Source organism: Didymella exigua, assembly GCF_010094145.1.
Source record: "Didymella exigua CBS 183.55 unplaced genomic scaffold M421scaffold_29, whole genome shotgun sequence".
NCBI classification, from domain to species: domain Eukaryota; kingdom Fungi; phylum Ascomycota; class Dothideomycetes; order Pleosporales; family Didymellaceae; genus Didymella; species Didymella exigua.
The window spans coordinates 200,347-223,801 of record NW_022984803.1 but is presented as its reverse complement, the minus strand read 5'-3'; the positions used below and the strand labels follow the sequence as shown (position 1 = coordinate 223,801).

The 23,455-nt window shown below is 57.4% G+C and overlaps 13 protein-coding genes across 13 annotated transcripts; 7 read left to right on the top strand and 6 right to left on the bottom strand.

Moving 5' to 3' along the window:
- Positions 1–78: 78 nt before the first annotated feature.
- On the bottom strand, positions 79–1,152 carry M421DRAFT_69996 (RmlC-like cupin; the record flags this gene model as incomplete). Its single annotated transcript, XM_033596664.1, has 1 exon — positions 79–1,152. One exon carries the CDS (start codon positions 1,150–1,152, stop codon positions 79–81), a length of 1,074 nt encoding a protein of 357 aa, XP_033445725.1.
- Positions 1,153–2,049: 897 nt separating this feature from the next.
- On the bottom strand, positions 2,050–3,111 carry M421DRAFT_69788 (alpha/beta-hydrolase; the record flags this gene model as incomplete). The annotated part of the gene is made up of 3 exons (XM_033596643.1): positions 2,050–2,619; positions 2,671–2,956; positions 3,005–3,111. 3 exons carry the CDS (start codon positions 3,109–3,111, stop codon positions 2,050–2,052), a joined length of 963 nt encoding a protein of 320 aa, XP_033445724.1.
- Positions 3,112–4,099: 988 nt separating this feature from the next.
- M421DRAFT_69993 (uncharacterized protein) lies at positions 4,100–4,495 on the bottom strand (the record flags this gene model as incomplete). The annotated part of the gene is made up of 1 exon (XM_033596663.1): positions 4,100–4,495. One exon carries the CDS (start codon positions 4,493–4,495, stop codon positions 4,100–4,102), a length of 396 nt encoding a protein of 131 aa, XP_033445723.1.
- Positions 4,496–4,690: 195 nt separating this feature from the next.
- M421DRAFT_103181 (cora-domain-containing protein) lies at positions 4,691–6,318 on the top strand (the record flags this gene model as incomplete). Its single annotated transcript, XM_033586882.1, has 3 exons — positions 4,691–4,898; positions 4,953–5,769; positions 5,829–6,318. 3 exons carry the CDS (start codon positions 4,691–4,693, stop codon positions 6,316–6,318), a joined length of 1,515 nt encoding a protein of 504 aa, XP_033445722.1.
- A 1,050-nt stretch (positions 6,319–7,368) lies between these two features.
- Positions 7,369–8,792, bottom strand: M421DRAFT_7942 (uncharacterized protein; the record flags this gene model as incomplete). The annotated part of the gene is made up of 2 exons (XM_033597480.1): positions 7,369–8,705; positions 8,762–8,792. 2 exons carry the CDS (start codon positions 8,790–8,792, stop codon positions 7,369–7,371), a joined length of 1,368 nt encoding a protein of 455 aa, XP_033445721.1.
- Positions 8,793–10,176: 1,384 nt separating this feature from the next.
- M421DRAFT_103179 (uncharacterized protein) lies at positions 10,177–11,145 on the top strand (the record flags this gene model as incomplete). Its single annotated transcript, XM_033586881.1, has 1 exon — positions 10,177–11,145. The coding sequence occupies one exon, from the start codon at positions 10,177–10,179 to the stop codon at positions 11,143–11,145; it is 969 nt and encodes a 322-aa protein (XP_033445720.1).
- An 838-nt stretch (positions 11,146–11,983) lies between these two features.
- Positions 11,984–13,101, top strand: M421DRAFT_243061 (uncharacterized protein). The gene is made up of 2 exons (XM_033588513.1): positions 11,984–12,136; positions 12,196–13,101. Exon 2 carries the CDS (start codon positions 12,426–12,428, stop codon positions 12,984–12,986), a length of 561 nt encoding a protein of 186 aa, XP_033445719.1. The 5' UTR covers positions 11,984–12,136; positions 12,196–12,425; the 3' UTR covers positions 12,987–13,101.
- A 114-nt stretch (positions 13,102–13,215) lies between these two features.
- Positions 13,216–14,133, bottom strand: M421DRAFT_70071 (uncharacterized protein; the record flags this gene model as incomplete). Its single annotated transcript, XM_033596673.1, has 1 exon — positions 13,216–14,133. One exon carries the CDS (start codon positions 14,131–14,133, stop codon positions 13,216–13,218), a length of 918 nt encoding a protein of 305 aa, XP_033445718.1.
- Positions 14,134–14,604: 471 nt separating this feature from the next.
- Positions 14,605–17,576, top strand: M421DRAFT_242780 (DNA/RNA polymerase). The gene is made up of 5 exons (XM_033588509.1): positions 14,605–14,784; positions 14,947–14,952; positions 15,035–15,148; positions 15,292–15,631; positions 15,870–17,576. Exons 1-5 carry the CDS (start codon positions 14,725–14,727, stop codon positions 17,219–17,221), a joined length of 1,872 nt encoding a protein of 623 aa, XP_033445717.1. The 5' UTR covers positions 14,605–14,724; the 3' UTR covers positions 17,222–17,576.
- Positions 17,501–18,902, top strand: M421DRAFT_7938 (MFS general substrate transporter; the record flags this gene model as incomplete). Its single annotated transcript, XM_033597474.1, has 2 exons — positions 17,501–17,704; positions 17,772–18,902. 2 exons carry the CDS (start codon positions 17,501–17,503, stop codon positions 18,900–18,902), a joined length of 1,335 nt encoding a protein of 444 aa, XP_033445716.1.
- Positions 18,903–19,498: 596 nt separating this feature from the next.
- On the top strand, positions 19,499–20,714 carry M421DRAFT_69860 (P-loop containing nucleoside triphosphate hydrolase protein; the record flags this gene model as incomplete). The annotated part of the gene is made up of 4 exons (XM_033596651.1): positions 19,499–19,585; positions 19,638–20,260; positions 20,307–20,630; positions 20,681–20,714. 4 exons carry the CDS (start codon positions 19,499–19,501, stop codon positions 20,712–20,714), a joined length of 1,068 nt encoding a protein of 355 aa, XP_033445715.1.
- Positions 20,715–20,843: 129 nt separating this feature from the next.
- On the top strand, positions 20,844–21,494 carry M421DRAFT_242784 (uncharacterized protein). Its single transcript, XM_033588510.1, has 2 exons — positions 20,844–21,077; positions 21,175–21,494. The coding sequence occupies exons 1-2, from the start codon at positions 20,972–20,974 to the stop codon at positions 21,432–21,434; spliced, it is 366 nt and encodes a 121-aa protein (XP_033445714.1). The 5' UTR covers positions 20,844–20,971; the 3' UTR covers positions 21,435–21,494.
- Positions 21,495–21,553: 59 nt separating this feature from the next.
- M421DRAFT_7935 (uncharacterized protein) lies at positions 21,554–23,350 on the bottom strand (the record flags this gene model as incomplete). The annotated part of the gene is made up of 2 exons (XM_033597473.1): positions 21,554–22,380; positions 22,444–23,350. The coding sequence occupies 2 exons, from the start codon at positions 23,348–23,350 to the stop codon at positions 21,554–21,556; spliced, it is 1,734 nt and encodes a 577-aa protein (XP_033445713.1).
- Between the last annotated feature and the right edge of the window lie 105 nt (positions 23,351–23,455).

Genomic DNA, 23,455 nt, shown 5'->3' with positions numbered 1-23,455 from the left:
TGGGTTCAAGCTGTCACTGTCTGCAGACGTGGAGTGTGCGCTTGTAAATCGTAATGAAATGTTCTATGTATGTATACGCTACAACAAGATCTTGACACTGTGCTTCTCCGCAGCCTTCTTTAATGCCTCTGTATCAAGCGCTCTGCTCTGATCCGGCACGATAGTACCTTCAAACTTGCCGCCAGCATCCGCTATCAGCGACTCCAAGCCGTTGCCGCTCGAGTACGCCCAAAAGCGGTTGTATCGGTCAACAAAGTCGATGGAAATCTCAGTGCCCGCAGGGACAAACGCTGTCTCTCCGCTGCGAACCAGGTTTGTGCTGCCGTTGACAGTAACATTGATCGCTCCATCCAGCACGTGGTACACCTGATGCGTCTTCTCGAACGTGAAAGGCTTGCTCAACACCGAGTTTGTGAGGCGGTTGCTCGACTCGATACTCGTGATCGCGAAGTTTCCTGTCTCTGCCTTGCTCTGTTTCGTCGTGATAAACGGCCGACTCAGAACTCCCTCCAGCAGATGACATGGCCCCGTGTTCGCTTTGAGATAGTACTCCTTGCCAGCCTCCTCAGGCAGCACGGAGTCCTCTTTCGTCCACTCACTGACCTCCGCACCTTGGTACCCCCGCTGGAACACAACATCGTATTTCTCTTTAATCTCCCTGAACTTGGGTCCGAACGTGTCTGCCGGATTCCTGTTGTCGAACTCGTCCGCAACAACACCGTCGTATTTTTCCGACACGAATCGGAAGAAGTCCACCCACTGTCCCGGCGTCACCAGCCCAACCGTCTCATTGATCCCGTCGTCGAGCAGCTCCGGCTGGTGCACGACCTTCGGCGGGACGTAGCAGAAGTCTCCCGGTCCGAGGATCTTGCACCGATCACCCGCCCAGACCTTCAAGTGACCCTTTGTGCACATGAAGACGTCGTGCGCGAAGTCATGGTAGTGGAAGCCGGGGGCATCGGCGAGGGCGCCGTCCATGCCAAAGACGGATATCAGACCTTCTGTCTCTTTTGCGCTGGCGAGGATGCGCACAGTAGACTTGGTGCCTGGGATGGTGATGGTTTCGCCTTCGTAGGCGGGGATGATGTAGGGGCTGGGCTTGCCGAGGGGTTGTTGCACGCGTGGTATGCTGGAGGTCTGGGAAACGGCCATCTTGGTGGGCGTTTGTGTTGTGATGGCGCTCATTGTGAGAGTGGGAGTTCGGAGCTCGGAAAAGTGGAGATCAATGTGGAAGCTGTACTCGAATACTTTGAAGGCAGACCAGCTCGATTCCTAGGCAAAGGGACTTTTGAAGTTTGTGTAGGAGTGAATTCCGTGGCAGAAAAATAAGCAACTGAAGTACTCGGGCGTCCAAGATCAGTGCGGACAAAGCACCCAGCGTTGAAATATGCGAATGTACGAAATGTACGAACTCGTCCCGTCCTCCACATTCCATGGTCTCGGGTTGCAAGGCAGTTGCTCGAGAGCCTCTCTCTACACCAATTGCAGCTAAATCAATTCGCGGTGCTCGGTACTCCGCGGATTCCGTAATTGTCAACCCCGCGTCTCCCAGGTTGGAGAATTGCAACCAAGCATTGCGATTGAACAGTCGTGATGCTTGTCTAGACCGCGAGCGCGGACACTTCCCGCGGACCTCGCGCTCGTCCTCGAAACACCGCAGATAGTGCTTGTACAAGCTTGCAAGTTCAAATGTCCACTTTTCAGTTGAAATGGGAGTCTCGTTGTGATTGCAATTGATCCTTGGCTGCGCAAGATCTAGGTGGCGTGATTGTCATCTTCGTCTGGAGATTGTGGGGCCCTCGCTCCACAGTCCACCTGGCCTCGCACATCAATTGCCGGATTTAATTCAATCGTACAACAACGATGATTTCGCCACCATCATTAACGAAATCAGCAACATACGCTCGTACGAACAGAAGGACGCGAGACCGAAGCAGTGCATCTGGCGATTTCGTTTCGTCCGTGTAGCAGACGGACAACGAATCTGTGCGTCCGTACTGAGCGGGTTTCCCGCCATTCGCACACCCCTTAGGTAGACAAAGCTTAACGCTAAACATAGCTCTCCTTCAGCCTCGCCTCCAACCAATCAAACCCTCTCCTCTGGCTGTCCCAAGTCTTACTCCCCTTGACCATCTTGCCGGCAAAAGTATGCGACTCACCCTCGACCTCGAAGAACGCCGTCTTCACACCTTTCCCCTTGAGCTTCTCTTGAAACTCTTTGCTTAGCCGCATTGGAATCGTAGTGTCAGCCGTACCGTGCACGATCGCTGTGGGCGGCCATGTCTCCCTGACATTCAGGATGGGGTCGATACGTTCCAGGTTTGAGGGATAGGAAGGCCAAATAGCGTTTATGACGTTTCCTGTGGCAATTTGATGCATGGCGAAGCCCTGCCGTTGCTTAGGGTTTGAGTGATTGGGGTCAGATGCTTGGCCTTCAAGGGACAGACCACCGATGAAGACGGCTTTCTCGTCGTAGACGGCTTTGACGTCGGCGTCTGAGAGAGGGTCGTAGAAGTGCTTGGGCATGTCCGGCATAGGCTTTGTCCAAAAGGGGTCCGCGAAGCATTTCGCTCCGTAGAAGTCCAGAATGGCTAGGGGTTGTTTGTCTGAGTTCCAGGCCTGCAGTCGTCAGTCCACGAAGATGGATAGAGATGTAGGCGAAGTTCGTACCGTGGAGAGCGCAAGATGCCCACCAGAACTCGTGCCCATTACCATGATCCTCTCCGCATCAATAGCCACATCTCTCCCGTTCTCTTTCAACGCTTTTGCAAGATCGCCGTTCTGCGCCCATGAGAGCGCATCACGCATATCTGCCATCGGTCCGTCGAACACATTGACGCCCGGGCATAGTCGATGTTCGATCGCAAGGACAACCCAGCCTCTTTCTGTGCAGTCTTGGATCTGGTCTTTGCTGTTGATACCTGCGTGTCCGAGCATGAAAGCACCGCCGTGAATCCTAAGCGACCATCAGCTGAGAGATGCCTCATATACCGGTTGCACTCACATGATCAGAACTGGCGCTGGTTTGGGTCCAGCACTTTCTGGGAAGTAGATGTCGGTCGGGATTTCGACATTGTCGACGGTCTTGTAAGCGATTCGTAGCGATGCCATTGTAACAAGTTGTTGTATGGTACTCAGGCATAAAGTGTGGATTCTCTATATGGGCGTCTAGCTTCGACATACCCTACACACGCCGCGAAACAGCCTGCCGTACGTCGCAATCGCTGATCGTGATTGGTGTTCCAAAGAGATGTACGAACGTCATGTACGAACATAGCGCGGCAGCGGGGCCGAGGTGGGGAAGTATAACCAAAACCATGAACCATGATGTAGACGTGTCTCTTAATAAATTGTCCGTGGAATTTTGCTGGCACGACATGGTATTCTATCTGTTGTACGTACTCAATCTACGTACACCAGATGCGTGTCGTGAAGCAACCCATCGGGTGTGAAGTCTGGGAAGAAGCCAAAGGCGTAAAGAATAGGCATCTTTTGTAATGTGCAATCATCCAAGGATTGTCCGTCGAACAATTTCATGGAACACTCTCATTATTGCTTCGCGGATCACCTCTCCTATTCGCCAACTCCATCTTTCCGCCATTGTGCGCCAGCTTCTCTGCAGCAACACCAGCATCGTCACTCTCAGCCTTGATCCCAGCACGCTTCAGGATGAATCCACCATTGAACTGATCTGCCTCCAGCGAATTGAGCACATGGTCATCGCCCAGGAACAGATACGATACCTACCAACCTTTCCCATACCGCTCATACAAGCTCTCTGAGCAGCCCTTGCCTTAAGTTCGATCACTAGTACCATATAGCAGCACGAAGTGCTTCATCTCGTAGCTTGACTCCAGCTCGTTCAACGCAGCTGACACGTCGCGCCCACAGTATCTGCTGCGTGCCGGGTAGCGGTAGTCAAGACGAAGTGCAGGAAATGGCTGCTTGAGACTTGCGAGCTTATCTGCCAAGGACACGAAATTTGCGATGGTGAAGTCGACCGTTGATATTTCTGAGGCGTTTTGCTCTGCAGCGCCTCGCCTGCCAAGGTGATGTGAAAGGAGTGGCTACGACCTGCGAGACAACAGACCATAAAGTCTCAGGGCTGAGACTCGTCTTTCTGGTAGCCCATGCCAACTCGCCACCAGTTCCAGACGCCGAAGGTTTCCATCTGCGCACCGAACTCTCTGACAGTATCCGTCTCTTCCAGCTTGCCATACGGTACTCTACTGTCGCTCGCTTGAGTCTCTGACTGTTTCTCCGCAGGCTTCCTCACCAGCTGGAAGTCTTTGTAGCGCAATCTCTGGACGTCTCCAACCCAGTCTCGTACTCCTCGCTCGGCACCTTGACAGTACATTACACCGGGGCAGCCTCCATAGCGTAACAGAGCATAGACGTTGTGGTTCGAGGCTGCAGCACGCAGTTTTGCGACTTTTTTGCGGGACGTGATGTGGTGTGTGCGGATTAAAGCATTGTACAGCGGTGTCGAGGACATGTCAGTGTGTGTGCGGAGGCTGGAGGTGCACATGCACATGCAAGTGCACCCTTGATCCACGTGACGTCAGAACCCAGATTTTCCCAGATCGCGAAACCTTGCCTGCGAAGCTTGACAAGTCGCAGCCAACGACAAGTCGAAGCAAATCGCATGGCTGGACGATAACGGACGACACGACCTCGACAACGGAGAGACATGCAGCCGAATCTGCTTCGCAAAGTCGCCGCTCCATCGCCATCGGTCCTGAGCTTCCTGCGCGCCCAAGTCAACCATGCCTTCGAGTCGCCTGCAGGGCAATGCGCCGGCCTGAAGAGGCAGCGTCGCGCCTACACAGCGTCGTCGCCGTGCACGGTAAAGCCCTCCGTGTCAAGCACACGTGGTTTCTCGACATCTCGGCCCTGCAGTGCGTGGCCCAGCATCTTCAAGGGGAAGAAACAGCATGCACATGCGCGACCAGGCCTTTTGCAGCCGCCTGTATCGCCGTCGAGTGACGACGTCTCGGCGGCTGGCTCCGGATATGGAAACACACTGGGACGGTTGGCTCGTAGCGCCAACGAGCTGAAGATGCGCTGCACAGAGCTGGACGAGCACGGCAACGTGACGCTCGTCAGCGGCGAGTTCAAGAAGAGCGAATTGATTGCAAAGTATGGCCTCCTTCCACGAGATCTGCGGAAAATCGACTCCTCGCTGCTCCCACACATCCTCGTCCGCCCATCTGCGATCCTGATCAATCTCCTCAACCTCCGAGTTCTGCTCAAGCACAACCGCGTGCTCGTCTTCGACGCGTATGGCACCACGGATTCCAAGTCGCAGAGCGTCTTCATGTACGACCTCGACCTGAAGCTGCGGCAGAAAGAATCCGTCGCAAACGGCACGCTCGCATACGAATTCCGCGCTCTCGAAGCCGTCCTCATCAGTGTCACGCTCTCTCTCGAGAAGGAATTCGAGGGTGTCAGCGAGCCAGTCGTGCGCGTGCTGCGCGAGCTCGAAGAAGACATCGACCGCGACAAGCTCCGCTACCTGCTCATCTACTCGAAGAAACTGGGCAGTTTTGAGCAGAAGGCGCGCCTGGTCCGGAACGCGCTGGAGGAGCTGCTCGAGGCCGACGACGATCTGAGCGCCATGTATCTCAGCGAAAAGGCCGAGGGAAAGACGAGAGAAGACGACGACCACACCGAGGTGGAGATGCTGCTGGAATCGTACCACAAAGTCGCGGATGAAATCGTGCAGGCGGCCGAGAACCTGGTGTCGTCGATCCGCAACACGGAGGAAATGTCCGTTACCCATCTTTCGCCCCTTACAAACAAACAACCCCGAAACTAACAGCGCACAGCGTCAAAGCGATCCTCGACGCAAACCGCAACTCGCTTATGCTTCTAGATCTGCGCTTCAGCATCCTCACCCTGGCCATCACGGCGGGCACGTTCGTCGCGGCGCTGTACGGGATGAACCTGAAGAACTTCATCGAGGAGACGGATTTTGGCTTCTACGGGGTGTCGGCGTGGTGCACAGTCTTTGGCGCCATCGTCGCCGTCTACGGGCTGCAGAAGCTGCGCCGCGTGCAGCGCGTGAGCATGTACGCGCACGGCCCAGGCAGCATCGTCGGCACCAAGCCCAAGAGCATCTGGGGCCTGGGCGCGTGGGGCGGTGCCAGGCCGGTCCGGGGGGTGGGCGAGAGCGGTGGTGAGACGGGTGGTGTTGTTGTGGGTAAGCCCAAGGGCGGCGATGCGCTGAGGGAGCTTATTCATCGCGATAGGCATTTGGCACGGAAGGTGGCCAAGGCCGAGGGCAGGGCTGGGGATGTTGCTGGTGGCGGTTTGTAGGAGGGGGTTTGGACTGGTGTGTTTTGGTTCTCTACTCAGCTGTCCCCGCCAGTAGCTTCTTACAAGAGGAGGGGCTGGACTGGTGTGTTGATCGCTTCTTACAAGAGGAGGGTTTGGGCTGGTGTGTTGATCGCTTCTTACAAGAGGAGGAGGGGTTGGACTGGTGTGTTGATCGCTTCTTACAAGAGGAGGAGGGGGTTGGGCTGGTGTGTTGATAGCTTCTTACAAGAGGAGGAGGGGTTGTGCTGGTGTGTTTATAGTTTCTTACAAGAGGAGGGTTTGGACTGGTGTGTTTATAGTTTCTTACAGGAGGAGGGGTTGGACTGGTGTGTTGATCGCTTCTTACAAGAGGAGGGGCTGGACTGGTGTGTTTATAGTTTCTTACAGGAGGAGGGGTTGGGCTGGTGTGTTGATAGCTCCTTCTCTCCTCGGATATCCCCACGGCTAGATGGCCTGTGTTGGTGTGCATAGCGGCGGCGTTTAGGATGGTGGACATGTCTCGACCGGCGTTGACGTATGGAATGAATGTTGTAAGATGACAATAGAATAAATGCTGTAAGATGACAAGAGAATAAATGCTGTAAGATGACAAGAGAGTAAATGTTGTAAGATGACAAGAGAATAAATGTTGTAAGACAACAATGGAACCGTCGACTCTTCCCGAGACTACCGAGAGGAAGGAGCGGACCTGAGGCTTGGACTGCGGGGGTTAGACTGCGGGGGTTGGACTGCGGGAAGACGAAGAGATGATTGTGTGAATAGATGTAGTAGAGCGTTGCTATTGGGTATCATTTCGAGTCTGTTCCTATTCCGCCCTGTCATGCTTGGATACAGCTGTTGCCTTTCTGATTTCGAGTCTGTTCCTATGCCGTGCTGTCATGCTTGTACGCAGGTATTGCCTTCCTTTCCCATCCTGCTTGGATAGAGCTATTGCTTCCCAAAATTATCGGCACCAGCCTGTCCGTACTGCCTGCAACCCTGCCTGTCCGTACTGCCTGCAACCCAGCCTGTCCGTACTGCCTGCAACCCAGCGTGTCCCAGCTGCTGCTTCTACCCGGCGCCGCCGCCGAGCTTCACCAGCTCTTGGTTGTCAGCAATCAGCCTTTCCAGGAAATTAGCAGCCTCGGTCAGCACGCTGCTCTTGCTCAGGCCGCCGTTGCGTATGTCCGGGACCAGGTCGTGCAGGTCGTCGAAGCCGCGCTTGATCAGGTTGCGGCGCTTCTGCTCGGACAGGATGTGGTTGCTGCGCTTCTGGGCCTCGCTGAGGTTCTCGCGGGCGAGCTTGGACGCCGCGGCGCTGGCGCGCCTCTTCTTGCTGTCCGAGTCGGGCGCCGCGGGCTTCTTCGCCTTGCTGACGCGGGTCCCCGACGCCGTCTTGCGCAGCGCGTCTTTTCTGGGCGGGACGCTCTTGGTGCGCCTGCGCGAGGGCTGCGAGTCGTCCGCGGAGCTGGCCGCGTCCGGGGAGGACGACGACGAGGACGACGGGTCCGCGGGGTCCGCCGCGGCGGCGAGCTCGGGGGCGTGCACGTCGGCGATGAACGAGAGGGTGCGGGTGTCGCGCATCAGGCGACGGGTGACTTGGGCCTCGGTCTCGCTGTGCGGGGCGGAGAAGGCGGCCGGGTTGCGGAAGGCGTCGTCGGTGCCAAAGGTGTAGGTGCGCTTCAGGGCGGGGCGCGGCAGCGCGGGCGCGAAGCCGCCGTGGATGCTGTTGTGGGCGTCGCTGGCGGCCCACTGTGCGGCGAGCTGGGCGTCGAGGGTGCCTGCGGCGGCGTGGTTCGGGAGGAGGGCGGCGAGCTGCTCGTTGAGCAGGCCCTGCGAGGTGGCCACCATGGGACGGCCGCCGGGGGCGTGTGCGGGCGGCATGTCGTGGAAGAGGGCCGACGCGGGCGGCATGGACGGCGCCATGGACGGCGCCATGGACGGCGACATGTCGGGAAAGAGGGCCGCGGCGGGCTGCTGCGAGTTGTGGAAGAGGGTCGAGGCGGCCTGCAGGTCGTCGTGGGTGGTGCCCAGGTGGTCCAGCGGCTGCATCGCAAACATGTGCTCGCTCGGGAAGCCGTGGTGCAGCTGGGCCTGGTCGGGAATCGTCGCCGAGACGTGGTGGACGGTGGCCGGGGCCATGAAGCTCCAGTCGCTGAAGTCGTTGCCCGCGAGCTTCGCGTCGGCGGGCGGGCCAAAGGGCTGCGAGTCCGACAGGCTGAAGGGGTCCGTGTTGGAGAAGAAGTCGGCGAGCGATTGGCCCTCCATGTCGCTGAGCAGCGACTGGTGGTGGTGTTGGTGGTGGTGGTGGTGGTGGTCTGGCGACGGGCCATGGTGGTCTTGCGACTGGTCCTGCGACTGGTCGAGCGACTGGTCCAGCGGGTGCAGGTAGTCGGCGCTGAATGTGTCTGCGGGCGTGTCAGTACGGCGGAAGGGCTGCGGCAGACGCGACGGGGTTCCGTACAGCCAAACGGCGGCGGGTCCTTGTCGCTCATGGCGGGACGGGCGCGGCCTCTGGCGGCGCCCTCGAACCCTGCGAACCCTGCAAACGGCGGCGTCGAGAGCGTCTCCAGCTTGGCGGCTTGCGGGCGGACAGGCAGACGGGCAGACGGGCAGACAGGCGGACAGGCGGACAGGCAGACAGGCGGCGGCGGGCCCGGGCGCGTTCGCTCAGGTGGACGGGCGGCGCTGGCGACGTGCGGGTTGCAATGTGCCCTCACAAAGAGCGGGCGGTGCGCGGACAGCGGTGCCTGTGGTGCAGTCGCGTCTCCCAGCAGACATGGCCAACGTGATCAGCCTCGGGCACTCGACAGGCGTCTGCACGGAGGGAGGAATGCGGGCGGGTCGGCAGAGGTGAAAGTGTTGCGCTCCCGTCACGCTCAGTCTTCACATGCTCACACGCCAGACCTCTGCACGGCACGTGTCCGAGGCCTCGGAGCGCTGGGCGGCAATCCCAGCCGACCCCTACAGGCTACCCCGGATTTCGCACAACAGCCGTCCCTCTCGAGCCTCAGCCTTGCATGTCACCCACTCGCTGCGCTGCCGTTTGCCGCAATGGCACGGCGACGTGACGGCTTTGTTGCACGTCTGCACCTTGTGAAACCGTAAGGGCGAACCTTGTGTCGGCATTGTCCGCTGTCAACTGACACCACTCGCCAGCCTCACCACTGCCTACATACTCGCCCTGCTGTCGAGCACGGGTCCGCGTCTGGCGAGGATCCTGTTTCTGCTTGGGAGGCGAAAGGTGACTGTTCGAGCTGCGTGGCTGCAGGTGCGTGCTTCTCCAGCCTCTCTCCAGCGTGTCTTCAGCGTGTCTTCAGCGTGTCTCCAGCGTGTCTTCAGCGTGTCTCCAGCGTGTCTCCAGCCTCTCTCCAGCCTCTCTCCAGCGTGTCTGGAGTCACTGCGCATCACACTGACGGAACACGGCACGGCGAGCTAACAAGCGCAAAGTCTACCCACACGCTCCGCGAGGCACTTGCCCTTCACCGATTCCCCACCTTCTGCGCTGTCCTCGTCGGTGGCTCGACACTGCTTCAGATTCCGATCAGGGCAGTTGTCGACATTGTCCTGCCTCGGCTCACGTCTTCGTCGCCGTGTCTGCATCCAGCAGTTTCGTCGCCATGTCTGCATCCAGCAGTTTCGTCGCCATGTCTGCATCCGGCAGTTGCTCGGCTGCTGGCCAGATTCATCGCTGCTCTCATCTCAGCATCCGTGTCGTTCAAACTACTCAACAACGCTCCTACCGATGCTGCAGCACTGGCTGCAGCAGCGCCGCCGCCCGTGCTCGGCAGATTCGCTCCGGGCCCCTTTGACGAACCGCCCGAGGAGGGCTCTGCGGGAGCGACAACTCTCGCAAGACCCGACCTCGCCGGGCGGACCATGGACCTGACGCTGTTCGCAGCCATCCGCGCTCTGGACGTAGTGGCGAGCTCCGCAGCTGCCGCACTGAAGCCCTCGTCTCTCACGCGCAGAGCCGCCGGCAAGCTCGCCACACCGCTGTTCTGCTTCTCCGCAGCCACGGTGATGTGGTCCTGGTTCTACGCCCCCAGCCGCCTGCCCCGCAGCCACAACGCGTGGATCTCCGCCGCCGCCGAGCTGGACCACCGTCTCGTGCTCGCCCTGCGACACGCGCGGTACGGCACCTTCCAGTACGGCAAAGACACGGGCATGGCTCCGCTGCTGGGCTCCATGGCGCGCGACTACGGCCTGCCAGAGGAAGCCGGCGATCCCGCCAAGACGGTCCCCGTGCCGTGCGAGCTGGTGCACATGGGCTGCGGCCAGAGCTGCGAGGCCCACGCGCTGTGGCGGTTCTGGCGCGGGTGGGCTTTCGCAGCGAAGCTGTACTTCCCGCTGCAAGCCCTTGCCCTGTGCAGACATGTGGCGAAGACTGCGTCGCCCGGGAACCGCTTGGCCGGGCTGAAAATACACACACTGGTCGCCGCCATCAAGGATGCTGCAACGCGCTCGTCCTTCCTCGGCGCCTTTGTCGCGCTCTTCTACTACGGCGTGTGTCTCTCGCGGACACGCCTCGGGCCGGCCCTGGTCTCGCCCAAGACCATCACGCCGCAGATGTGGGACTCGGGCCTGTGCGTTCTGGCCGGCTGCGCGCTGTGCGGACTCAGCCTTCTGGCCGAGGAGCCCTCGCGGCGGCCCGAGATTGTGCTGTTTGTGCTGCCTCGCGCTGCCGCGACTTGGTTTCCGCGCCGCTATCTGCCCGAGAACAGGGGACGGGAGCATCTGGCTTTCGCCCTCGGTGCTGCGGTGGTCATGTCTGCGGCTCAGGAAGACCGCGCGAGGGTGCGAGGCGTGTTTGGGAAGGTGCTGCATCGGGTGTTGAGGACGGATTGATCATATTCGTGGCCTCACCGGTGTTGAAGACGGATTGATCATATTCGTGGCTTCACCAGTGTTGAAGACATTAATTAAATGCCTGGCTTGCGTCTAATCTTAGCTTTGGAAACGAACAAGCAAACCGCAGATCGGTGGCAAGAGAAAGGACTCTGTACCCACCGCACCGCTCTCCCGGCACATGACACTTCTTCAACTCACCACCCACGCAAGCAAGGCCACACCTACTACCACCCGCCGCAAACAAGGCCACACTTACTACCACCCGCCGCACATGAAGAACCCCACACAATCCCATAAAATCTCCCCAGCCACGCACCACCACCAGCACCCACCCCCTCGTCCGCCGATCCACACTCTGCACAGTCGATCGCGCACGGCCACAGCAGCGGCGAGCGCCACACCCGCTCCCGCCTCGTCTGGCCCCCTCGCGCCGCGAACTGAACTGCTCTGAGCGAGCGCTCACGCACCACCGCGCGCCGCGGGACGACAACGCGCAAGCACTCCGCCCGTTCCACTGGCGTAATCAAACTCTGCTGCGCCTGTGCGTGGGCATGCACTTGCGCACCACTGCAGGCCGTCGGCGAGAGCCAGAGCGTCCTGCGTGCCTTGTCGCGCGCCCGCTTGCCCGTTCGTTTGTGATTAATAAGAAAGTGTCGAGGGACGGAGGCAGGGAGGCCAGTCGGTCTATTTGCAGCGCGGCGCTAGAAGGGCCGGCCAGACCAGACCAGGCGCCGCCAAGTCCTGCTTGCACCCCGTAATTATATGCACCAGGAAGCGTTGAGAGAGCGGGTCCTGGCGGATGCGCGACTACGAGGCTGGTGTGTATTCACCAGTTGATGCTTTGGCTTTGGCTTTGGCTTTGGCTCTATGAGACGATGCCTAGGACGATCTCGCCGTGCGGACTGTCTGAGCGCCGAGTCCGGGGGAGCAACTACCTACTTGGTGTTGTAAGACCGAGCATGAGAATACCTCGATACGAGCGCCATCGGTACATCCCATCTTGCTGCTTCCGAGACGAAAATCGCCACGCTGACCGTCTGCGACCAGACAGACAAACCACACGTACCTCTTACCTCTGCGTCACGACACCGATAGCAGCGTCTGGCCCGTTCTGCACCCCTCTCACATGTAGTTGGGTACACTGCATACATCGCGTCGCGACCCCGTTTCGTTTCGTTCCGTTCCGTTTTGCTTCGCTTCCTCCTTCAAAAACCCCCTTCCTCCTCCTTTAAAAACCCCCTTCCTCCTTCAAAAACCCCCTCCCTCCCTATCTCAGCATGCCGGTACTTGCAAAGCGTCCGCCTGGAAACGCCCCACAGCAATCAATCTTCACCCCGTGCAGATGCTGGTCCTCTCCGTATATGCAGCTCGGTGAACTCGGGCAGCGGCATTCGCCTGCTTCGAGCCTAGCGGCCCGCGTGGCCATGATGTCACTCCGCGCCGCGCAGGCCTGCCGGGACGCACGAGTATGCAGGGGCACCGCTGACGGAGGGAATCGTACCGAATATCATTTTTTCATCTCGTTTTGCGCACAGTGTGATTGTAGAGCCGAGGGTGTGGGGACATGGGGTGCGGTGGAAATAGAAACCGTGTTTGCATGTCCGAGGTTCGGTGGGTGGGGGTTGCTCCTGTGGCGGGTCGGTCGATCAGCTGCGTGGGAGCGTTTCAGCTTTCCGGTACATGGTGATATGTTCCTGTTTGGGGTTCGGCTGTCAGGCTCCCGGCAGATAGTCGTTGTCACGGCCTCGACACATGATCAGCACGGCTACACTGCATCACACGGAAATTTGGTGCGGAGGATATGTATTGACAATAGCGCAGCTACCGTCGTGGTATAAACTATAAGATATGGTAGAGCGGTAGAGGGTACTAGGGAGGTAGATGGTAGGAGGTATGTAGTATGCAGAATGCGCAATTGCTGGGTGCTAGCCTCCGAGGAGTGCTAATGCAGGTGGTATCATCGAAACAAACAACACCGGAAATGCTAAACGAACGCCACGGGCCCGTGCCCTATAGTGTGATACTGATGCCAACGCCGGAATGTGGGAGCGCGCAGCCCATTAAGTCTTAGCTGCTGTCTTCCTCGCTCGCCGTTGGGGTGCTGTCGCCAGGTAGCTTGCCCAGGGTCCACCGCCAGTCGCGACTGCGTTTCCGTCGGCCGGCGACGGGCGTCTGTGGGCATGTGTCGCTGTCGTCTTCAGACTCGGAGGAATCGCGCTTGTCTCCAAGTCTGGGCGGCTTTCGTTGGCGAGGCGCACATTCTATTGTCGCAATGGTGGGCTTCTCCAAAGACGGCTGCAGTGACAGTGTGGGCTTCTCCATAGAGGGCTGCAGTGACAGCGTGGGCCTGCTCGGTGTGACAGACTGATGTGTTGCTGTGGTCTCAACCTGGGTCGAGCTTGAGTCTGTCGACGTCGACTCCAGCGGTGTCAAGGTCGAGCTTGGAGACTCCATGTCTGAGTTGGCCCAGGTGTACTTGATGGTCTTGATCTCCTCTTCCAATGGCGTGCGGAAGGACACGCGCTTCTCAGCAGGGAACATGGGCCTCGAAGCCATCTTGCGCGAGACTATCCGGCTGTTGGAGAGGATCGAGTTGAGGTTGTGGGGCTGCTTGTACGGTATTGTGCCAATGCTGCTCGAGGTTTCGCTGGAGGCTGATGTGAGAGTCGACGAGGACAGAGTCGAGGCCGAGTCCGGCGTGGATATGCTGGCCGGGGTTGGGGTGGTGTTGCTAATGTCGAGGCGCAGCTTTGCGGGCGGTCCGGGCGGCGGTGCAACGCACGTGTTCAGCGTGCTCGATGTGTTTGTTGTCGTGCTGGGCTCGTATGCGTTGTTGAACGTGTTGCGCACGGTGGGCGAGGCGGCGCTCAGCGTGTCCAGGCGTAGCGAGGCGGCCTTGCCAAAGACGCGGGGCTGGTGGGTGTTGACGGTCAATTTGGGGCGCTGCGAGGGCCGCGGGGCCATTATAGGCAGCGAGGTGGCCATGGCCGGCTGCAGCGCAGGTGACGACGAGAATGTCGGCGGCGCGGGGTGTGGTGATAAAGTCGAGAGCATCATGGGTGAGACTTGCCGCACTCAGAGGCCAGGTGGGTCGCAGACAGGTAGTGTGGCGGGGATCCGTCAGGTCAGCCTTGCGTGGCCCGGTGCAGGCGGCGTGTCTGCTGATGAGGGGATGCGAGGGCAGCTGTCGTGAGCGCGTCTGGTATTGCTGCGTCTGCGTGTGAGAGTGTGTGTGTGTGTGTGTGCGTACTAGTACTGTGTACTGCGGGTGGTCTGCACTCATCTCGAAGACGGCGCGGGGCCACGCTGCTTTTGATCGTTGCGGTGGTAGACGCGCGTGCTGAGAGGCAGCGGCTACCCAGGTTATTTTTGGCAGGCACGCTATTTTGAACCTTGAACAAACAGGGAGCCGCGACCCACTCACAACCAGCCCGTAGCGCCTTCTTGTTTTGCATCCTCCGCACCTGCTCCTCCACCAACGCGGCGTGTCAGACTGCGAGCCGCCGACTCCCTCCGGTGCCAGGTGGCTTCGCCCTCCGCTTCGTCTGTCCCTTCGCGTGTCCACCTGGTCGTGCCATGGACCGCCCGCGCAGAAGGAGGCTGAAGCGGCAGCTCGACTCGACCATCATCCACTTTGTAGGTCAGCACTGCGCACACAGTCCGCCACCAGGCATCCCGTCGCGAATGTTACACAGCCTTAGCAAGAGCGCCTGGACGCCGTGGACCGCCTCACATCCTCGTAATTGCTTGCGTCTGATCGCACTCAGCGTTGCTAACGTGCTACCTGTACGCATTTAGGACTATGTACGTGTTGCCCTGTGCACCGAGAGTCATGGCCGTGTTCAGATGACTGGCGCTCGACGTTAGCTTACACGCGCCCCATTAGGACTGCTTCTACGCCAGCGTCTTCGAGCGCGAGCAGCCCCACCTCAAGGCCCTCCCACTCGCTGTGCAACAGAAGCAGATCGTCGTGACTTGCAACTACGAAGCTCGTCGAAGGGTACATCTCCACCTCTTGTCATGCTGCCCGCACGTGTCGTTGCCCACGCGTGGGTACGCAAGCATAGTCTTGTGCAGTCTTGCAACACCAATGCACTCTTGAACTACAGACGATGCCAAGTGTCAGTCTGCTGACCGGACCAGGGATTGTACAAGCTGCAGCTGATTACAGAGGCTAAGAAGGCTTGTCCAGATGTGGTCATCGTCTTGGGCGAGGATCTCACACGATTCCGGAATGCTTCGAAACAACTTTATGCCTTCCTGAGCTCCTTTTCTTGGAACTCTCGATGTGAGCGACTTGGCTTCGACGAGGTCTGGCTCGATGTGTCAGATCTCGTTGACAGCAATGTTGCAACCTTGACCCTGGCAAACCTCAGCCATTCTTTCTTTCGTCTGTCCAAGCATGATCCAACAGTGGGTTTCTCGTTCGATGCAAATCACTACGCTGGTCCTGTTTATCCAGAGACAACACACGAAACACACAGTAAGCTCTTCCATCCACATGACTGCAGGGCTGCATGAACTGCATGCCTGTGCTTCTAGAATTTCCCAGAAACTCGCAGTGCGGCAAGTAGGCGGGAAATTCGTCTCATGTTTCTTATGCGATCGACCGACATTGCGCCCAGAGCTTGCGATACACATCAGCATTGTGGCCGTTTCGTTTCCCCGCGTTTCATGTTTCATGGCCTCATACCTAATATACGTCTGACAAGCACCCACAGCTGCCACCTCAGATGACTCCTTACGCTTTCGCCTGCTACTAGCGAGTCACTTAGCTCAGCATATCCGGCAGAAACTTGAGTACGATCTGGGATACACAGCTACGGTCGGCATATCAACGAACAAGTTACTCAGTAAGCTCGTGGGCAACGTTCATAAGCCAAATAGTCAAACGACACTGATACCGCCGTATAACGCGGATGACAATGACTGGGACAATGTCACGCCTTTCATCGACGATCACGAAGTAGGCAAGATTCCGGGTATTGGCTTTAAGATTGCCCAGAAGATTCGTCATCACGTCCTCCAGCGACCGGCAGACTTCGATGATGGTCTCGTGTATGGTGGAACGAAAGACCCTGTCTGCGTGCGAGACGTGCGCACTTACTCAGACATGGGTCCAGATGTCTTAGAGCGGATACTCGGTGGTCCTGGAATGCCGCATGGTATAGGCACCCGAGTCTGGAATCTACTGAACGGCTCAGATGATACACCCGTCAGTCAAGCTCGCGAACTACCTCGGCAGATCAGCATCGAAGATAGCTATGTTCGTCTTGACACCATGTCAGAAGTAATGAAGCAGCTGCGCGTCTTAGCCATCAGTTTGCTTAGACGGATGCGCACTGATCTGGTGGAGCTCGACCAGGAGCCAGTCGACGATACAGGTCCTACTAGCGGGCCGCCTACACAGCGTTGGCTTGCCCATCCTAAGACGCTTCGCCTTTCCACGCGTCCACGTCCGCCTCAGAACCCAGATGGGAGCCGCAATCGCTCGTTCGCACGCATCTCCAAGTCAGCGCCAATGCCCAGTTTTGTCTTCAATTTGAAGGAAGGCGTAGAAACGCTCGCTGACAGACTGATCCGGGAGGCACTCATACCACTGTTCAAGCAATTGCACCCCGAGAAGCAGGTTTGGAACCTCAGTCTCGTCAATCTTGCGGCAACCAACATGGTAGAAGGAGCGAGCGAAAAGGGTGGAGCTGGCCGGGACATTGGTAAGATGTTTAGAAGACAGGATGATGTTCTGGCACCGTTCAAAGTGCGAGATGAACCCACTGGGGGCCTCCAGGAGAACCCCAAACCAATAGCAGAACGGCAGGTCGTATCAGAGGAGCCTGGAGAAGAGCCGCCAATCAGGGGTGAGACTCACTTCTACCCACCAAAGTTCGCCCTCAGCAGATTTGGATCCGAAGACATACCAACGCCGTCCCAAGAAACTGCCACCGATATTGATGATTTTTGGGAGGAAGACGACGAGATGCTAGATGCCGATACATACCGATGCGATGACTGTGGCGCCTACATGCCGCTGTTTGCGATGGGTGCTCACGAGAGATGGCATGCTCAAGGTTGAGTGTTTAGTCGGCAGCCATGAGAACGGTTCCTTTGACAACAATAATGTAACATTAAGGGCTAGAGAGTTGGACATAGGCGCTAAGCTTTCACGTGACCTCTTCCCAATGGTCACGGTCAGAGCGGGGCGGGACCGAGGGACGCAAGGGTGAAGATCAACTACCGCAGCAGCGTTGCCCCGATCAAGTATCACAACAGCCTTCAACCTCAACACCGATACTCAGTATGACGACATCGATTTTGCTGTAGAAGACACAGCGTCTAGAACATGACCACTAACATGTCTCGCCAAGTTGAAGTTCGTTCGGTGGAGGCCAACTCTACATCGCAAGGAAACCCACAGGCCATTGAACTAGAACATCTTTCACCAGAATCAACAACATTTTCAGATCAGACCACCGGCCCTCCAATTGACGGCGGCTTTGAGGCATGGCGCCTCCTTCTCTCCGCCTTCGTGTTCGAATCGCTTCTCTGGGGATTCCCTGTAGGTACCTCGTCCAGATTGATGCTTGGACCTACATCGGACAGAAGCCTGCTCACGTATCGAACAGCTGTCTTTCGGCGTCTTCCAGGAGTATTACACCTCAATCCCCGAATTCCGCAATAGCCCATACATCTCCGTCGTCGGTACTACTGCATCCGGTATCTCGTACCTCGGCGCTCCACTTGTCATACCTTTCATCCGCCGATGGTCGAATTACAGGACGCACATGATCCTTGTGGGATGGCCGCTTTGCATTCTTGGTCTCGTCGCAGGGTCTTTTGCGAACTCGCTCAGGACACTAATCTTAACACAGGGAGTGCTCTACGGCGTTGGCTTCATCATCTTCTACTATCCGATCTTGTCAATGGTAGATGAGTACTGGATCCGCCGGCGCGGCATGGCATACGGGATGCTGTGCAGTGCCTCTGGCGTCAGTGGTGCAGTGACACCTTTGACACTTCAAGCACTGCTTCACAAATATGGGCACAGAACGACACTGAGAGGCGTAGCAGTCTTTCTGTTCGCATTGACGGGACCACTTATTCCGCTGCTCAAAGGTCGGCCCGGTCAACAGCAGGGCCTCGCATTGAGGGCGGACTGGACCTTTCTGCGAACCCGGCTTTTCTGGATCTACAGCATCAGCAATCTGCTCATGGGCCTTGGCTACTTCTTCCCTGCGCTCTACCTGCCCTCGTACGCGAGTGCAGTTGGCCTCAGCACATCAAAAGGCGCGCTTTTGCTCGCGCTTATGAGCGTCGCCCAGGTTGCTGGCCAGTTCACATTCGGGTACCTCTCTGACAAACGGACCTCAGTCAATGCACTCATCACGCTGTCGGCATCCGTCGCAGCGATTGCAACACTGGGTGCTTGGGGGCTTGCGCGCTCCGTTGCACCTCTGGTCCTGTTTGCACTGCTCTATGGGTTTTTTGGCGCTGGATATACAGCCATGTGGGCGAGGATGGTCACTGCTGTTAGCGAAGAACCTTCTGCCGCACAAGCCATATTTGGAATGTTCAACTTTGGCAAAGGGGTGGGTAACATTGCTGCTGGTCCGATCAGTGCTGGGTTGCTAAGGTGGTCAAGTGGCGACGGAGGATATGGGCTCGGGACGTACAAGGCGGTTGTGTTGTTTACTGGGGTGTGCTTGCTGCTGAGCGCCGGGAGCTTGATCACTGTTCATATCAGGCCAAAGAAGTAGCCATTGTAGGAACGGGCGCCGGACATGGCGAATCAGAATACTGTCACGGTTAGTATCTCGAATATACATCTACGTCACCTGTTCAGATATGAATTGTTGCTGTGCGGGAGGCCTCACGCATGCACTTGCTTGACCGCCAGATTTAATCAGGTGAGACATCACAGCTATTTTCAGCCTGATCCCCATAACCTGGTGGAGCATCATCCTTATCGGACAGGCTCGTGGTTACGCAATGTAAGCCTCGTGTTGGGCCCACATGAACAAAGAGCCTCGCGATACCTGGCGATTGCGGCGCTGTGGCAAGGGAAATAGAACTCAGCCTCATGAGCAAGTTCTCATCAGCAACGGTGTGGCTGAGAGCAGCACGGAGCAGATTCGCAAAGGTAGACAGAAAGAGAAGCGGTGTCCAGTCTTGGAGTCTCTCAGTCGATGAATCGTGAGTTCTGGATGGAGGACGTGTAAAGCTGCTCGCTGCAAGGCATCAGCTGGCCCGTGCGGCCACCACTTAACGCGTCGAGGAAGTCGCGACGCGTCTGTTCGCGTCGAGGCATCACGACATTATCGAACTTCCTGATCCACCGCACAACAGCTGCAAGATGGCACTCCTAGTAGACAAACACCGTCCCCGCAACCTCGAGGCTCTGAACTACCACCCAGAGCTTTCAGACCGCCTCAGGGCTCTCGTGAGTGCTTTTGGCCCATGCGCAACTTTCTCGAGCTCACAAAATTATCAAGGCACAAAGCGGTGACTTCCCTCATCTTCTGGTCTACGGACCGTCTGGCGCAGGCAAGAAGACTCGCATCGTCGCAACACTCAAGGAGCTTTACGGTCCCGGTGTCGAGAAGATCAAGATCGACGCCCGCGTGTTCCAAACCACCACCAACCGCAAGCTCGAGTTCAACATCGTCGCATCCGTATACCATCTCGAAATCACACCCTCAGATGTCGGCAACTATGATAGAGTGGTCGTGCAGGATCTGCTCAAGGAGGTTGCGCAGACACAACAAGTCGACTTGGGCGCAAAGCAGCGCTTCAAAGTCGTCGTGATCAATGAGGCAGACCACTTGACCCGAGATGCGCAGGCGGCGCTCAGAAGGACCATGGAGAAATACAGCCCTAACTTGCGATTGATCCTGTTGGCCAACTCCACAAGCAACATCATCGCACCCATTCGGAGCAGAACACTGCTTGTCAGGGTGGCAGCACCTACGGAGGACGAAATCTGCGGGGTTCTGGGGACCGTGGGCAGGAAGGAAGGCTGGAGCGAGGTCGCGCCGCTCAACAGGAGGATTGCGAAGGAGAGCGGGAGAAATCTGCGCAAGGCTCTGCTCATGTTTGAAGCTGTTCACGCGCAAAAGTACGTCAGCCCAAACATCGCTGAGAGTTGATGCTGATCAAGACAGCGAGAAAGTCACAGACCAAACGCACATCCCGCCACCGGATTGGGAAGCACTCATCGAGCAGATTGCAAGACAGATCGTCGAGGAGCGGAGTCCACAACGATTACTGCAAGTCCGCGCCTCGCTATACGACCTCCTCTCGCACTGCATCGACTCGACAACCATCATCAAGACACTCACGTGGAAGCTGATACCCAAGACGGACGATGCGCTCAAGCCAGAAGTCATCAAGTGGGCTGCTTTCTACGAGCACCGCTGCAAAATGGGCAGCAAGCAGATCTTCCATCTAGAAGCATTCGTTGCGAAGTATATGAGGTTATACGAGAGGTATGCAAACCCGCCTAATGACATAACAAGACTGCCGCTAACGTTGACAGCTTCTCCATGGGCATTGATTTCGACTCGGCATAGAGCATAACTGGTCTGTGTCCATGGCGTCCATTGCCCAATGGAGCATTCCAGTACGGGCTTGCATGCAAAAGGCGTTTGGCGTAGAAGTGGGGACGTGTCGAGATGACTACGTCATACTCCGCACGCGTTGAGCTCTACCACGGGCTCCATCATAGCTTCAGCACCACCAATTCCACAACTCCAATTCCCCATCCAATTCCCCATCCATTCCTATACAGTCTAGCGCCACTACCCACAAAGTTCAGACCCAGCACACAATGTCCTCAGGCCTCATGGACACGGAGAAGGGCGGCGAGCAAACGCAGTACGAAGCAGAGTACTCCGACATGCTCCCCCACAAGCAAGAAGCCGGACAACTGGGCGGTACACACCCCTCGTTCCCCCATTCCCCTTCCTCACCCTCACCCTCAATCACAGTCACAGTCACAGTCACAGTCACACACTGACCGACGTGCCACAGCCTCAGCAATGCAAGGCGGAAGCACCGAGCAGCCCACCGCGCTGGAAACGCGCAAGACGGACGAGCCGAACACGCACGGCATCACGGTCGCGGACAAGATCCGGTATGGGCAGAGTATCCAGGAGGGCGGGATGGGCGGCAAGACGAACACAGTGACTGGGCAGGCGGATAAGCCGACGGACGAGACGAGTGCGGAGAAGCAGAGGAGAGAGCAAGGGTACGGGGGAAGCAAGGATATGGACCGGACGATTGGTGCTTAGGATGGGGTGCATAGCACGCATCACGGTCGAAGAAATGAACGATGGGGTGGACGGCTTGCACGCTGCGGTATTGGTCTATCCCCACAAACCCACACACTCCACCGAAATGTCAATGCAGATCAGGAGTGATGATCCGTGAACTTGTCATTTTCTCCACCCCCCATACTCGCCCACGTAAACCCACCAATGAGCGGCAGAAGCACAAGGAGCGAGTAGACAATGTACGACCAGCCCCAGCCCTTCATCGCTTTGAGTGGCGCTGCCCAGCACGTCACGTACCACTTCTTCTTCGCCTGCTTTTGCGCCTGGAGCTGTTCCTCGTCGGACGGCGGAAGCAAAGGAGAATCGGGGACTGCAGCTTCAGCAGCTGCTTGCGCAGCCTCGAAGGCCGCCTCGGCTTTTTTGGCTTCCAGGAATGCCTGCAGCGAGGGGTCGGCTCGTGGGTCATCCATAGCAATACCCATAGGGTGACGGTGCGAGAAGCGTCTGTTGTTCATTCCCGGGTCGTTCTTCTTCTCGGCCATGATGGTCGTTTGCCAGTCGTAGAGTCTCTTGTCGCGGACCTTGTCCCACTTCTGGAAGCGTTCGTCGAGCGTGCCATCCTCGGCCATCTCCTTGAGCTTCAATAATCTGGCGGTCAGATCCCTGTATGTTTTGACTTCAATGAGGCCTTGATAAAATTCCATGTCCAGTTTTGCGGGATCGATATCGAGATCTTTCATACGCTGGACAATGTATGTCCAAGTGATACATCCTCCCCCTTGTCCGGAAATGCCGAGTTCAAGGAGGTGTGCAGGGTTCGGTATTTGGCGCCACCTCTTGATGTGCTCGATAAATTCCAGTATGTTGCAATAACGAAGATGTGCAATCCCGTGGCGTCGAAGGAAGTACAGCGCCAATCGATGGTCCTCATAGTCAGGTTCCTTTTTGCCCTCGATTTTGACGCCTGAAAGGAGCCATCCACCATCCCGATCGTACGGGCTTGATTGCTAATCGTTCCAGAGAGCACCCAGGATGGTCAACAACGCGATATCGTAGCCTTCCAGCGAGGCAACATCAAGCCCTCTCTCAGCTGCCAACTCTTTGACCTCATCTGGTATTATGAAAGGCGTTTCGACTATGAGCTGGAGTCGAGCAGCCAGTACCTGAGGTACAAGTATGTACGGACATGCCTTGCTGAGCTTGAAAAGCGGGTCTCCCGCGTATCTTGCGATGGGTCGGTGGCTGACCCAATGTCTGGCAAGGGGTATATAGATGCGGTGGGTCACGTACGGCAACCGACCAAAGCACTTCACATTGCGCGGACCGTTGATGTGTGGGTAATCACCGGGCTCCTCGGATATCTTGAGAGGGTACTTGGGTTCGTTGTCCCCTGTCCTCGATCCGCGGGCTCTACGACTATCAGAGCGATTCGTATATAGTGCCCGGATTAAGTCGCCGTTTACCAATTCCGCGTTATAGTGCACTCGAGGAGTTGCCGGTGCGATGTTGAGCGTCGGTACAGAAAAGTCCGGGTCTGCGCTGGGTGCCACTCCTTCTCTTGGTAGTGGAGCAAAAGACGAGGCGCCTGCATGATTGACGTCGTTGAGATTCACCGACAACCTCCGTGATGCAGTTGCGGATGCTGCGTCATCTGCTGTCTCATCAGGCGTGACTGCCTCCTCGACAGGAGCTGCAGTAGCTCCAGACCTGGAACTCTCGGCCACTGTTTTCGGAACGGTGGCGGTCTTTGCACTCTCATCAACCTCGTCAGGCTTGCACCTTGAGAAGATGCCCAGCTTGCCCTTCTTCTTCTTTGGCTCGCTAGCCGGTACCGGCGTTGCGGATGTGGTGGCAGGACTGGGTGGGCTCCAGAGGTCTTCGCTATTTTCAGCTGCAGCGAGAGGCTCAATCTGTTGCTCGGAGAGGTCGCCCATGTTGACGATAGGAATATGGTGTTGGTAGTGAGTGTCCGCAGCTAGTATGCTGCGATATGTGATGGCTGGTGTGAAGATGGCGATACGGTGCACAGGAGGTCAGGC